The sequence below is a fragment of the Periplaneta americana genome, chromosome 15 (genome assembly GCF_040183065.1).
Source record: "Periplaneta americana isolate PAMFEO1 chromosome 15, P.americana_PAMFEO1_priV1, whole genome shotgun sequence".
In the NCBI taxonomy this organism is placed as follows: domain Eukaryota; kingdom Metazoa; phylum Arthropoda; class Insecta; order Blattodea; family Blattidae; genus Periplaneta; species Periplaneta americana.
This window is the reverse complement of record NC_091131.1, coordinates 19,897,008-19,911,576: the sequence shown is the minus strand read 5'-3', so window position 1 is coordinate 19,911,576 and position 14,569 is coordinate 19,897,008. Positions and strand designations below refer to the sequence as shown.

The following is a 14,569-nucleotide window of genomic DNA, read 5'->3' as shown; positions in this document are numbered from 1 at the left end:
GCTGCTGATGGGAAATAATTTGTGCAAGGTGGGCGGTGCTGGAAGTGGAGACGCGGAGCGAATACCCCGACTGGGTGCAGGCGTACTCCGCAGGCCTGCTGGAGGGCAGCCTGACCTGGCAGCTCATTTACTGGCATTGGCAGAACACGGTGGAGAATGTGTGTCAGGACCGCCAGGAGTTCTGCCAGCACGTGTACAGCTTCATTGAAGAGAACTCGGAACTGGTGAAGGGCATAGCAGAGAGACGTGGTGACAGAGACCCCTTCTGGCACCAGGTAAGGAGACGATGATGTTTTATTTGACAGCTAAGTTTCAATTCTCAACATTATTTCCTTAGAAAGACTCTGCTATGACTTCTAATTCTAATTTTCTCATAGTTTCTGAAAACAAAAGAATGCTTGTCATAATAATTGAGGTGTAAATATGTGCAAGGGTTGAAAACGACATAATCCTTTAACAAATCATAAAACAACATGTATGAAATTGGGCCATTTTGATCCCTTTTGGGTCCAGAAGTCTTTCCTGTGGACGTCCTGGTCTTTATTGTCTTTTGGGTGGTACTGTAAAGGCCTGCTTCCATTTAAAATTAGCAGAATCGTATCGAACAGAATTTCTCTTCACAATGTATGTAAATGGAAGATAGCAGAAAGTGTCGAATGAAAATGAATCGAATCGAACAGAATTCACGAGCTAGAATATTTATTCCACTGACAGAACAGAACTTCTTGTTTCGGGTATGATCGTATGTTCTTGCGGAGCCTTTATCAATATTCTAGAGATCGTGAACAATTTCACGTTATAAAAACAAAATTTTAAAACTTAAAATTCTAAAGAAAAAAAAAATCTTGTTGTTGTTTTCTAATGCCAGGCGTTTGACAATAAAGTCATTTGACCTCTTGCACTCCAATATTTTTCGAAGATATTATCATGGCCAGCCACTGAAGCACAGACTTTGAGGTGTTCCGAATCCATTTCTTGGTTTGAGTTGCAAAATCGGCAGTTAGGGAACTGATATATTCCAATTCTATGCAGTTGTTTGGCCAAACAATCATGGCCTGTTGCGAATCTAAATGCAGCTACAGACGATTTTCGTGGTAAATCGGGAATTAACTGTGGACTATGAAGTGAAATTAGCAAGTTGTAGCCGATTTAAGTGAACACCATATTTTAACGTTTTGGTGGCTACTTCATTCACACACAACCCCCACAATGTCTGGAGGACCACACCTGCTGTTGGTCGACGGGTCCATTGGACCTAGCTGGGAGATCTTGTTGACCACCAGCTTTCCCTCCTTAAGCCACTGAAGGACGATTTTAGTGCCATAGCAGGTCAGCACTAGGAACAGAAAAGTAGAAAGAGGAGGAAGGAAAGGGAAATGAACCCCTAGGCCTCGAATGCTCTAATGCCATCGGGGCCGAATAAAGTAAGAGTTCAGTCAGAGGACTGGATAGGAAAGGGTAAAGAGGGAATTAGGTATTGAATAGAGGAAAATTATACCAAATTCAGTCATTAACTCATCAAGCTGACCAGTGCTAATTGATGAGTAGCCCCTCCCTTTAGTTCAGCTTGTAAAATTATGCTTACTAACAGCTGCACCACGGGAAGGTAGGGATGGGACATTGGGTATTTGTCCAGGTTGGTTCCTTAAAGCCTTCAATGGGAAGGATTAATGGCTCTTCCCCCTGTATCAGACAGATACCCTTTTGCAGCCAAAAAATATATATATATACACACATATATACTAATGGGGGTACTTGACTGTTCGTCATCCACCCATATGAAACCAGTTGTGTAGACCAATTTACCGATAGAGTCGTTGCCCAGGTTGTGCCATAGGGGCTGGTCTGTGCTACACCTGCAATGAGATGATGGAGATTGTTGGGATCTCACAGGGGAACTGGAGCTCCCGGGGAAAACTGCTGGACCTCGAACTTGCCCAACACAAGTTATAAATCGGGGGTACACTGGGGATCAAGCCGAAGTCCACAGGATTAAAAGTCTGGCACTCTAGTCACTAGACACTAAAATAACTTTTATACAGAGTTAGTTAAAAGTCCCGCACCACCTAAATAACTTTTGAAGCATGTGGTTCAGTGACATGAAACTTGGTATGTGGGGATAACCATATACTAAGAACTCAGTAATGGTATTACCGAGTTTGTTCTACTTCCGGTTTAACCTGAAGTTACTCCAACTCTCTTATTTTAAATGGAACACCCAATAATTTTTTTTTATTTTTGAATAAAGCTCATTAAGAGCTTTTCAAAAAGTACCCACACTTGATACTTCTGTACAAATTCAGTGTTGCTAAATAAAAATGGAAGTGGTGCAAGATATTCCTAAAGCCTGGTTAAACATTCCTTAAATGGTTTCTATGATCGAGTGACACATTGTAAAGCAGCTGAGGGCTACCAATTTGAACACATAATTTAGAAGGTGAGCTAGCTTTGTTTTGTTTTTGTTAAGGAAGGAGTATTTTATTATTTTAATATTCGATACACTTTTCTGTTTTCTTGACTTAGCAACACTAAATTTGTACAGAAGTATCGAGTGTGGGTACTTTTTGAAAAGCTTAGTGAGTACTATTCAAAAATAAAAAAAATATATATTGGGTGTTTCATTTAAAATAAGAGAGTTGAAGTTACTTCCGGTTAAACCGGAAGTAGAAAAATCTCGGTAATACCATTATTGAGTTCTTAGCATATGGTTATCCTCACATACCAAGTTTCATATCACTGAACCGTATGCTTCATAAGTTATTTAGATGGTGTGTTTATTATTTTAATATTCGATACACTTTTCTGTTTCCTTGACTTAGAATACTGAATTTGTATAGAAGTAGCAAGTGTGGGTAATTTTTGAAAAGCTCTTAATGAGTACTATTCAAAAATAAAATAATATATTGGGTGTTCCATTTAAAATAAGAGAAAAGCGGAAGTAGAAAAAACTCGGTAATACCAGTATTGAGTTCTTAGTATATGGTTATCCTCACATACCAAGTTTCATGTCACTGAACCGTATGCTTCAAAAGTTATTTAGGTGGTGCGGGACTTTTAACTAACCCTGTATATTGTTTATGTAATGTTTGTACAGATACTTGTGACATTGTGGATATGTGGGCTGTGAGTGAGTATCTGTATATAGGAGAGATATGGAAGATTGATAGAGATGAAGAAAGTGATGAGGAAGTGACTATTAATTTGAAAGGTTGATAAAGACCACGTGACTAAAAGGAAAATTAGAATTATAGATATGTTGTGGAATATAGTAGCAGTTTCCTTGTTTTGTGCTGGAATTAGTTTCCTTGTTGATTTAGGTGCAACTGTTCTACATTCAATTGGATGGCCTAGAAACTGGCTGGCGGTATGGGGTGAAGAGGAGTCGTCAAGACATCGAAATATCTGAGCTTGATTTCCTGTAAGTTATACAAAAAGTATATTGCATTGCAGTGATAAGTGTGTGGAATGAATGAATGAATGAATGAATGAATGAGTGAATGAATGAATGAATGAATGAATGAATGAATGAATGAATGAATGAATGAATGAATGAATGAATGAATGAATGAATGAATGAATGAATGTGAAGTCTGAAGTAAAGGGAGCGCTTTTTCCTGATGTCAGCTCTATCTGAAACTCAGGAGTACAAGCTGTATACTATATTCTATAGTAAGTATAATATATTTATGAATATGACCAGCCTCATAGTCTAGTAGTCAGAGCTTCTGGCTATAGTTCATGAGGTCCCAGGTTCGATTCCCGGTTAGAGCACAGGAATTTTTCCTTAAAGGGGATTATTCCTGTGTTCGTCCATGGTCTGGAATTTAGGTTAAATTTAGATTTAAGACCTCTCCTGGCACCACATTATCATAATCATCCTATCACATCATCGGGGTAATGTAACTCTGCCTTCCAGGCGCCCCAACCTCAGAAGTGGGTTACAACTAAGCCATGGCCAGGAGAGAAGACCAGAAATGTCGAAAAGAAATGCATTGGATAAAATAAAAAAAATTCTGTAGTCTATGTCTATATCAGGGTTTAAGCTAGAAAATAAATAATTGTCGCAAAAATGCACAAATGAAAAATTATATTTGTGCGAATTGCGAAAAACTTAACGCAATATTCTAAATAATTGTACACAAAGATAAAATTAATAAGGTATGCAGAAACAAAAAGTTGTGTAATTTGTTTCTTGGAGTTTTATTACTTTCAATCCATCTTACCATAATCTAGATATTATAGTCTACTTATGTTGTTGTTGTTTTATAATGCCAGGCATTTGACAATAAAGTCATTTGACCTCTTGCACTCCAATATTTTTCAAAGATATTGTCATGGTTAGTCACTGACGCACAGATTTTGAGATGTTCTGAATCCATTTCTTGATTTGAGTTGCACAATGGACAAGGAGTGAAAATGGCAAGTTGTAGCCGATTTAAGTGAACACCATATTTTAATGTTTTGGTGGCTACTTCATTCACACACAACCCCCACAATGTCTGGAGGACCACACATGCTGTTGGTTGATGGGTCCACTGGCTCTAATTGGAAGATCTTGTTGATCACCAACTTTCCCTCCTTAAGCCACTGGAGGACGATTTTAGTGCCATAGCAGGTCAGCACTAGGAACAGAAAAGTAGGAAGGGTAGGAAGAAAAATTGAAATGAACCCCTAGGCCTCGAATTCTCTAATACTGTCGGGGTCGAAGAAAGTAAGAGTTCAGTCAGAGGACTGGATAGGAAAGGGTAAAGAGGGAATTAGGTATTGAATAGAGGAAAATTATACCAAATTCGGTCATTAACTGATCAAGCTGACCAGTGCTAATGGATGAGTAGCCCTTCTCTTTAGTTCAGCTCGTAAAATTATGCTTACTAACAGCTGCACCACGGGAAGGTAGGGATGGGACATTGGGTATTTGTCCAGGTTGGTTCCTTAAAGCCTTCAATGGGAAGGATTAATGGCTCTCCCACCTGTATTCGACAAATACCGTTACTTGTGTAAGTAAATCATTAGACATAGGTATGTTTTTTTAGAATCAATTTTATTACTGCTGAATTTATATCACATTAAAATATGTAGGTTATTTTTTGGGCACTCTAAACATCGAAATTCTGTACGGGTAGGCCCTTTAAGATTTATTGTTAACAGAGTGCTAACTCTTTTTACTGAAAGGCGGTTTCTAATTCCAGTTTTTACAAGATTCATGCAACTAAATCCTCGCTCACAATTTACAGTATGCGATGGAATTATATAAATCAATTGTTGTTGTTGTTGTTTTCTAATGCCAGGCGTTTGACAATAAAGTCATTTGACCTCTTGCACTCCAATATTTTTCAAAGATATTATCATGACCAGCCACTGAAGCACAGATTTTGAGGTGTTCCGAATCCATTTCTTGGTCTGAGTTGCACAATGGACAGTTAGGGGACTTATATATTCCAATTCTATGCAGGTGTTTGGCCAAACAATCATGGCCTGTTGCCAATCTAAATGCAGCTACAGACGATTTTCGTGGTAAATCGTGAATTAACTGTGGATTTTGATGCAGAGAGTTCCATTTTTTCCCTTGGGATTGTGTTATCAAATTTTGTTTGTTGAAGTCTAAGTATGTAGATTTAATAAATCTTTTCACAGAGTAATACGTAGATTTAGTAACGGGTCTGTAAGTAGCAGTGCTGCCCTTCTTTGCTAAAGCATCCACATTCTCGTTTCCCAGGATTCCACAATGGGATGGTATCCATTGGAATACAATTCTTATATTGAGTGATATTAATTGAGAGAGCATTTTAGTTATTTCTGCTGTTTGAGATGAAGGTGTGTGTTTAGAGACTATTGATAGAATAGCTGCTTTGGAGTCTGACAATATAACTGCATTTTTAAATTTACTGATGTGGCATAGAAGATTCCTGAGACTTTCACTTATTGCAATGATTTCTCCATCAAAACTTGTTGTTCCATACCCAAGAGATCTATAAAGTGAGAAGAGACAGCACATAACATCTGCACCGGCACCTTTTGTATAAATGAAGCCAGTTTTGTGGAGGGTATCTAATATTAATTGTCTCTAAAGACAGTTGTTTTAGTATTTCAGTGTTTACTTCTGATTTCAGTATTTCTTCTGTTAAATTTAGATTATATTCCATATTTATTAGAGTTAAAGGGTTTGGTTTAATTTGTAAGTTTTCTTTTAAATTCGGGATATTGATTTTCTGTTTTAATTCTTGAACAATGGATATGAAACTTTTTTGAGTTTTCAATCTACAGAGAGGACTGTATGAATGCCAATTGTTTCCTGGTAATCTGATAAGTTTTTCATATTGAATCAGTGCTTTTTCTTCTATTGTCATTTTGATGCTGTTAATATTAGTGAGGAAATATATAAATCAATTAGAAGAGATTGTTCACTTAACTTATTAACTTACATGAATTGTACCAACTGTTTGAAATCCATTCTTGAATATCTATTGCTCAACACCTTTTTGAACATTGCCCAACTTTCTTTGTTTTAGGTGGATGAACATGGTGAGTGATCTCGCAGATATGGAACGACAATTCAGCACCCCAATAAATGGAACTCAGCCATCTTTGATGTTCTCTGCTGCCGCCAGCTTCGCCTCTGCTTTTGTCAAGTACCACAAAGAGTCAGGGGAACTCTATGCTGTCCACAACTCAGGGGGCCTGTGAGTATGAACGAACTGCTGCACTCTTGTATACGCACAGCATTCCGCACCGTGAACTTTACCTGGGCTATTGTATAGATGATGATGATGATGATGATGATGATGATGATGATGATGATATGTAAATTAATGATGGCGAAATGAGTCTGAGGTCTAACACCGGAAGTTACACAGCAGTTCTGCTTCAATTGGTTGAGGGAAAACCTCGACCAGGTAACTTGTCCCATCCAGGATTTGAATCTGGGCCTGTTCGTTTAACGGCCAGGTGCGCTAACCATTACTCCACAGCGGTGGACCATTTCAAGTATTAATGCCTACAGATTCTGTTTGTAGAATTTGTACAACCATAATTTAACAGTAGACAATTATACAGATGACAAATAATAATTCCGTTCAACCATTTGTAAATGAGAAATTGTGATGTGGTTTTCGTGAGATGCATCAGCATGCAAGACTCCATGTATTGCACAGATATTGAATCTCTCATTGCTTATTGATTCTGTTTATTAAATTTAGGTACAGTAAACCAATGGCGGCCGAGTAGCTCAGTTGGTAGAGCAGCTGGCTATGGACTGGAAGGCTCGGGGTTCGATCCCAAGTGGTGACGGGATTTTTCTCGTTGCCAAACTTCCAGAACGGCCCCGAGGTTCACTCAGCCTCCTATAAAATTGAGTACCAGGTCTTTCCCGGGGGTAAAAGGCGGTCAGAACGTGGTGCCGACCACACCACCTCATTCTAGTGCCGAGGTCATGGAAAGCATGGGGCTCTACCTCCATGCCCCCCAAGTGCCTTCGTGGCTTGTGACGGGGATACCTTTACCTTTAACTTTTTTTTTTTTACAGTAAACCAATATGCTTCGTCTTAATCAATCCTAATACTATCAACTCCAACACTAAAATTGTCGCTTTACCTACATTTTGCATCATCTTATTAAATCTTCATGCATATAAAAGATAACTGAAAAGAGGGGAGGGGGCTGATGAATTGTTAGCATTCATGTATGTATGTATGTATGTATTTATTCACACTCGAATGGGTAAATACTCTGTGGCAGTGGTAACTAATTACACTCAGTAATTAAAATTAATAATAAATTACAATTCTTCATAATAATAATAATAATAATAATAATAATAATAATAATAATAGTAATAGTAATAATAATGATAACATAATAGTAGCAATATATAATAATATTAACAAGGAGCATCCTAAATTAAATGAATCACTTAATATAACATAATTAATTAAAGTAAATCTAATTTATATCTTAACACTAAGTTCGAACTTAAAACCACGAGTATATATGATAGGTTTATACGAGGGGGATCCAAGAAATAACGACCGTTCGTGCATACCCGCCGTGCAGCTGACTCCCCTTCCTTGTTTGAAGGTCAACTGGCTTCCTTAACATATGTTCCCATAATGTTGTGAGTACTGGTTGCAACAAGTCGCCATTGTGCATTTTGTGTTACTTCAAAATGAACGACGTGATTGATAATCCCGCCGACTGTGAGGTGAGGAGTGTGATTCGATTTTTGAATGCCCGACATTTGAAACCTGCAGAAATTTACCGGCAATTGAAAGAAGTGTATGGTGATACTGTAATGAATGAAAGAAATGTGAGAAAATGGTGCGAAATGTTCAACAATGGGCGAACAAATGTCCACGATGAAACTCGACCCGGACTCCCATCACTCATCACAGAAGACCTGAAGACTAAAGTGAACGACAGAATCTTGCAAGACAGGCGCACATGACTCGACGAATTGCATATTGCCTTTCCTGACATTTCTCGTTCTTTGCTTGGTGAAATTGTGTCGCAACATCTTGGCTACCACAAAATCTGTGCACGATGGGTTCCACGGCAACTGAGTGACCAACACAAAACTCAGAGAATGGCCTCAGCATTGACATCCTTGATGCGATATCACACAGATGGAGACGCCTTTCTTGATCAAATTGTGACTGGTGATGAGACCTGGGTGTCTCACAACACCCCAGAGACCAAGCGCCAATCACGTCAGTGGCATCATCCCTCATCACCCAAGAAACCGAGAAAATTCAAACAGACTCTCTCAACACAAAAAGTCATGGCTACTGTCTTTTGGGATCGCAAAGGTGTTCTTTTGCTGGATTTCATGCCAAAAGGCACTACGATCAATGCAAATCGTTATTGTGAGACTTTACGAAAACTACGGCGAGCCATCCAAAACAAGAGGCAAGGAATGCTTTCGAGAGGAGTTGTGCTTCTTCACGACAACGCCCGCCCGCACACTGCTGCTTCAACTCGAGAATTGCTGGATCAATTCGGTTGGGAAATCTTTGATCATCCGCCCTATAGTCCAGTCCTTGCTCCTAGCGATTTTCACCTTTTCACTAAGCTGAAAGACTTTCTGGGTGGCACGCGTTTTGGAAGTGATGAAGAGTTGAAGAAGACAGTGAACACCTGGCTTAATGAACTGGCGGCAGAGGAGTATAACACGGGAATTCTAAAGCTAGTGAACAGATACGACAAATGTTTAAATGTAGGTGGTGATTATGTAGAGAAGTAAAGGAAGCTTCAGTTATGTAACAGACTTTGTTTTTTGAAATAAATATATTTTTTTTAATTATTACAACAAAACGGTCGTTATTTCCTGGATCCCCCTCGTACAGGCACAAGCACTTTTCAGCACTACACTCATTTCGCTATCAATTCACTCACTGCACTGGAACTATGAAACATTTCACTGATACTATTCTGATTTCACTAACACCTAAAAAAAACATTTCACTGTTCAAATACTTTGCACTACCACTGACACAACACACTTCGTTGACACAACACACTTCACTGACAGAACACACTTCACAGACACAACACACTTCTTCACTGAGACAACATTTCAAATAACAAAACATCAATTACGCCCTTATTATTCCGTAGAGATAGTCTCTTCTTAACTCTTCCGAAAGTGACATGATTATGTATGTAGGCCATTTTTCGTTTTATTCTTCTCTCAAAGAAGTTGTATGAAAAAATGTTTTACCATATTAATGGGAGTAGTAATAATTGTATTTTAATAACTATCCAAATCGGATACTGAAATTAGCGTGGTAGTATCTCCCAGTAGGAAAGAGGGACATAGGCCGACCACAACAAAGATGAAGAGACTAGGCACAACTTTTAAGAGTCATAAGGGAACCAGAGGACCTGATGGCAACTATTTGTACAGTGTATGAGCATCGTCGTGGCTACATGTAGGCCTATATCCTTGTCCAGTGTTCTGAAGCACAAGGTCACCCTATTTCTGGCACATAGTAGGAACTTGAGCTCATCGTATGAAGGCATACTGTAGTGTGATTCAAAAACTGGACTAATTTAAGAACATGCTAATTCTTTGTTTCCAGATATCAGTCAATGCTTCGAGTCCTGAAACGCTATCAGCTTGGCTATCACCATACATCCGATCCAAATTCGAAGCTGGTGCAGGGGCAAGTAATAACATTCTCATCCTACCCCGGCGTCATCCACTCTCAGGACGATTTCTATTTGGTGATGGGTGAAGGAGAGTTTGGCAAGAAGCCACATCAACTGGCTGTTCTCGGAACTGCCTTCAGTAACCATAGCAGAACCTCTGTGCTGAATGCAGAACCAACAGAACAGGTATAGTCTTATTATTGTTGAAATTTTAGATTTTCCCACCTATGTTCAATTTGACGCTGAAAAACTTAACGTCATTAAGTGAAATTATACAACTGTTAACACTGACCAATCACTTGTTGTAGGTGCTTATTGGTCCACGAGTGATGGCTGCAAACAGACTTGCAAGGGATGGTCGCTTCTGGGGCCGCTACTTGGCACGGGCTGACAGTGGCACGGGCAGCAAGCAGTGGCTTGTGGTGAACTACGGCCAGATAACGGAGTCTACGTCTGCAGACAAGGGCCTGCTGTGGGTAGTAGAGCAGACCTTTGGACTGACTCACTCTGTGGACCAGACTAACGCACTGCAACGCACGGGCATCTGGGTGTCTACTGCACACCAGGTATTGTATCTCAACCAGTGGCGGTTCCTCGGGGGAGGGAAGGGAGGAACGTCCTCCTCACATTTTTCTTCTTTTGAAAGTAAATAACAAATAAAATATGTGCCTTTAAATTCCAGGAAGATTCGATAATTTTTAAGTTCTCAGCTATAAGAAAACCTCGGTTGAACGAGATTTAAACGACACACGCTCATGTGCTGCTAGAAAACTGTGAGAAAGATGCGAGATTGTTTGTGTGGAGGAAAGCCAATCCATTCCTCCTCTAGTGCAGTTAACACACATAGACAACAGCGCACTAGCGGCCAGAGAAAGAACCAGAGTTTTAAAGCGAGTAAATGAACGGAGAGGGAGGAGATCCTCCTCTGAATCAACGCATGGGCAGGAAATAGAAACCGACTGGTCGTGCAGCAAACCAGTGATCTCAACATGAGCTCAATGCAGCAAACTCGTTACTGCTGCCATCTAACGATGTTGCATTCAACCAGACTATAATACATCTAGGGGGAGGCACAATAAAAACAGTTTTAACTCAAAGCTATGAAAGACACCATATAAACATTTTTTTTTTTTGAAATTATAGATCAAAAATATTATTCATTGCACTTCATATAAGCTACTATTCATGGTTTGAAACTTTCAAGGATATTTGAAAGTTAAAGTTGGGTTCATATAAAACTGAGAGGAAGTAGTTAGTTCTATGTTAGTATCGCAGATCTTTTTGGCCCCTGAAATTCATTTCCATTCATTGTCTACTACACAGGGCAACAGCGAAGTTGTCAGTTTTGTACAAATATATTTGAAATTGAAAGTAGGTACTCCAAACTGCATTATTTTTAACATAAAAAATTGATCGGCCACTGGCAGCTTTGAACAATAATGGTAGTATGACTTTACAAGCCCTGACATTCTTCAAAAGCATGTGATACTGAACTTGTAAAATGTTTATGTGGCAACACAGTCCACGTAGGTGGGTGCAGTGTTCTCACTTTCCTCAGATTACTTCCCATTTCCATTTCCGTAAAACGGTTCTGATTACGTGTTAGTAGCTATAATCTCTTCCAGCACGTGTGATTCTGTAGTGTGCTCGAAAAATGCTGCGAGGTTGTGAATTTTCTTGTAATTGTTAATTTGTGCAATTATTTAACAATGAATGGAAGTGAAAACATAATATATTTTGGAAAATTTAGGAAACTCAGTTTACAAGTACAGATTATTGCTATACAGAAGGGAAGGCCAACCCCAACACTACCTGGTCTTACATGTATGCATGTAGGCTAATTTGTAGCATGTTTCATTCAAGAAGGTGTCATTTCGTGCTGTTAACTTCTTTCCTCCTCTTAAGAAATATGCAGGAGCCGCCACTGATCTCAACATCAAGTGACAGCAGACAGATGATGAAAAATTATATTTGTGAAAATTGCAAAAAGCTTGTTCAACATTCTAAATAATTGTACAGAAAGATAAAATTAATAAGGTTTGCAGAAACAATAAGTTATATATAGAGATATATAGGTATTGATCAAATTCCAGCAGAATTAATATAAGAAGGTGGAAGGGCATTATCTAACGAAATTTATAAACTTGTACTTGCAATTTGGGAAAAGGAAATTGTACCAGAACAATGGAAGGAGTACATAATCGTACCTATTTTTAGGAAGGGGGACAAGACTAATTGTAATAACTTTCGAGGAATATCACTTTTGTTGACGTCATACAAAATTTTGTCGAATATCCTTTTGAGAAGATTAATGCTATATGTAGATGAAATTATTGGGGATCATCAATGTGGTTTTAGCCGTAATAAATCGACTATTGATCAGATTTTTTGTATTCGACAGATATTGGAGAAAAAATGGGAGTATAAGGGTACAGTACATCAGTTATTCATAGATTTCAAAAAGGTGTATGACTCGGTTAAGGGAGAAGTTTTATATAATATTCTTATTGAATTTGGTATTCCCAAGAAACTAGTTCGATTAATTAAAATGTGTCTTAGTGAAACTTACAGCAGAGTCCGTATAGGCCAGTTTCTATCTGATGCTTTTCCAATTCACTGCGGGCTAAAGCACGGAGATGCACAATCAGCTTTACTTTTTAACTTCGCTTTAGAATATGCCATTAGGATAAAACAGAGGGTTTGGAATTGAACGGGTTACATCAGCTTCTTGTCTATGCGGATGACGTGAATATTTTAGGAGAAAATCCACAAACAATTAGGGGAAACGCAGAAATTCTAGTTGAAGCAAGTAAAGCGATTGGGCTGGAAGTAAATCCCGAAAAAAAAAAACTAAGTATATGATTATGTCTCATGACCAGAATATAGTACGAAATGGAACTATAAAAATTGGAGATTTATCCTTCGAAGAGGTGGAAAAATTCAGATATCTTGGAACAACAATAACAAACATAAATGACACTCGGGAGGAAATTAAACGCAGAATAAATATGGGAAATGCCTGTTATTATTCGGTTGAGAAGCTTTTGTCATCTAGTCTTCTGTCAAAAAATCTGAAAGTTAGAATTTATAAAACAGTTATATTACCGGTTGTTCTGTATGGTTGTGAAACTTGGACTCTCACTTTGAGAGAAGAACAGAGATTAGGGTGTTTGAGAATAAGGTTCTTAGGAAAATATTTGGGGCTAAGAGGGATGAAGTTACAGAAGAATAGAGAAAGTTACACAACACAGAACTGCACTCATTGTATTCTTCACCTGACATAATTAGGAATATTAAATCCAGACGTTTGAGATGGGCAGGACATGCAGCACGTATGGGCGAATCCAGAAATGCATATAGAGTGTTAATTGAGAGGCCGGAGGGAAAAAGACCTTTGGGGAGGCCGAGACGTAGATGGGACGATAATATTAAAATGGATTTGAGGGAGGTGGGTTATGATGATATAGACTGGATTAATCTTGCTTGGGATGGGGACCAATGGCGGGCTTATGTGAGGGCGGCAATGAACCTCCGGGTTCCTTAAAAGCTATAAGTAAGTAAGTAAGAAATTCTCTTTTAAGATGTTTACATGTACTCGTCCCTTGGAAAACGTATTAAGCAGAAATCACTGTATTTTAATTGGGATTTGAGTCTGTTATGGTTATGAGCGATGTACAACTATTAACAAATATTTATTATCTCATTACAGGATGTTTTGGAAACTGGAAAATTAGCACTTTTTGACAAGTATCAATCTCAGAGCGAAGGAACGCATCCTCACAACATAACATCAATTTTGCAGCTAATGAGGAACAACAGCTTCTTGTCAAACTACCACTCAGTTCCACAAAATAAGAGCTCGCCTTCATTTTCCCTTCAGCATCCACCTATGGGCACCATAGACTCAAAGATCTTCATGACTTCACCAAAGAAGAAATTGGAGTTATATGTAATATCTGGTCCTCCAGTCATTTCTGTAGAAAACAACCAGAATAACACTTCCAAAAACATTGATGTTCCTTTCCAGTGGTCCAAGAGCCAATTTGCCAATGAGACCCATGTTGGCCTGCCTGATTTGTGGCACTTCAATCCAATGCAGCCAAAATGGTTCTGGGCCTGAAAATCGTAGCTGAAACACGAATTTTGGGCCAAAGACTTCTATTAATGAAAACGATTAGGTGACGTAAACACTGACAAGAATTAATAATGCTATGAGGCATAAATCTTACTTTTCTTAACGCGATGATACTTTTTTTATAGTACTTTTGAATACACTGTTTCTAGAACTCTGAATTTGGAACTTGTTTAACAGAGGCTCGAAACCTAGACTAGTTTGAGTAAGGTCGTTAAAGAAATAAGCATAAAATATTTTTATTACATATGAAACAAAAAATTTTTTTATGAAAACGAAAAAAAAAAAAAAGAA

At 38.5% G+C, this 14,569-nt stretch overlaps 1 protein-coding gene across 2 annotated transcripts in view; it reads left to right on the top strand.

The window, feature by feature from the left end:
* Positions 1–14,569, top strand: part of lama (lamina ancestor) — a 63,514-nt gene extending 48,945 nt beyond the window's left edge. For both annotated transcript variants that reach the window (XM_069846763.1, XM_069846762.1), the window contains 6 exons: positions 29–275; positions 3,318–3,418; positions 6,510–6,680; positions 10,074–10,329; positions 10,452–10,709; positions 13,853–14,569. In XM_069846763.1, the coding sequence (XP_069702864.1) occupies positions 29–275; positions 3,318–3,418; positions 6,510–6,680; positions 10,074–10,329; positions 10,452–10,709; positions 13,853–14,263 (1,444 nt within the window). In that variant the 3' untranslated portion in view covers positions 14,264–14,569. The remainder of the gene's footprint in view (positions 1–28; positions 276–3,317; positions 3,419–6,509; positions 6,681–10,073; positions 10,330–10,451; positions 10,710–13,852) is intronic.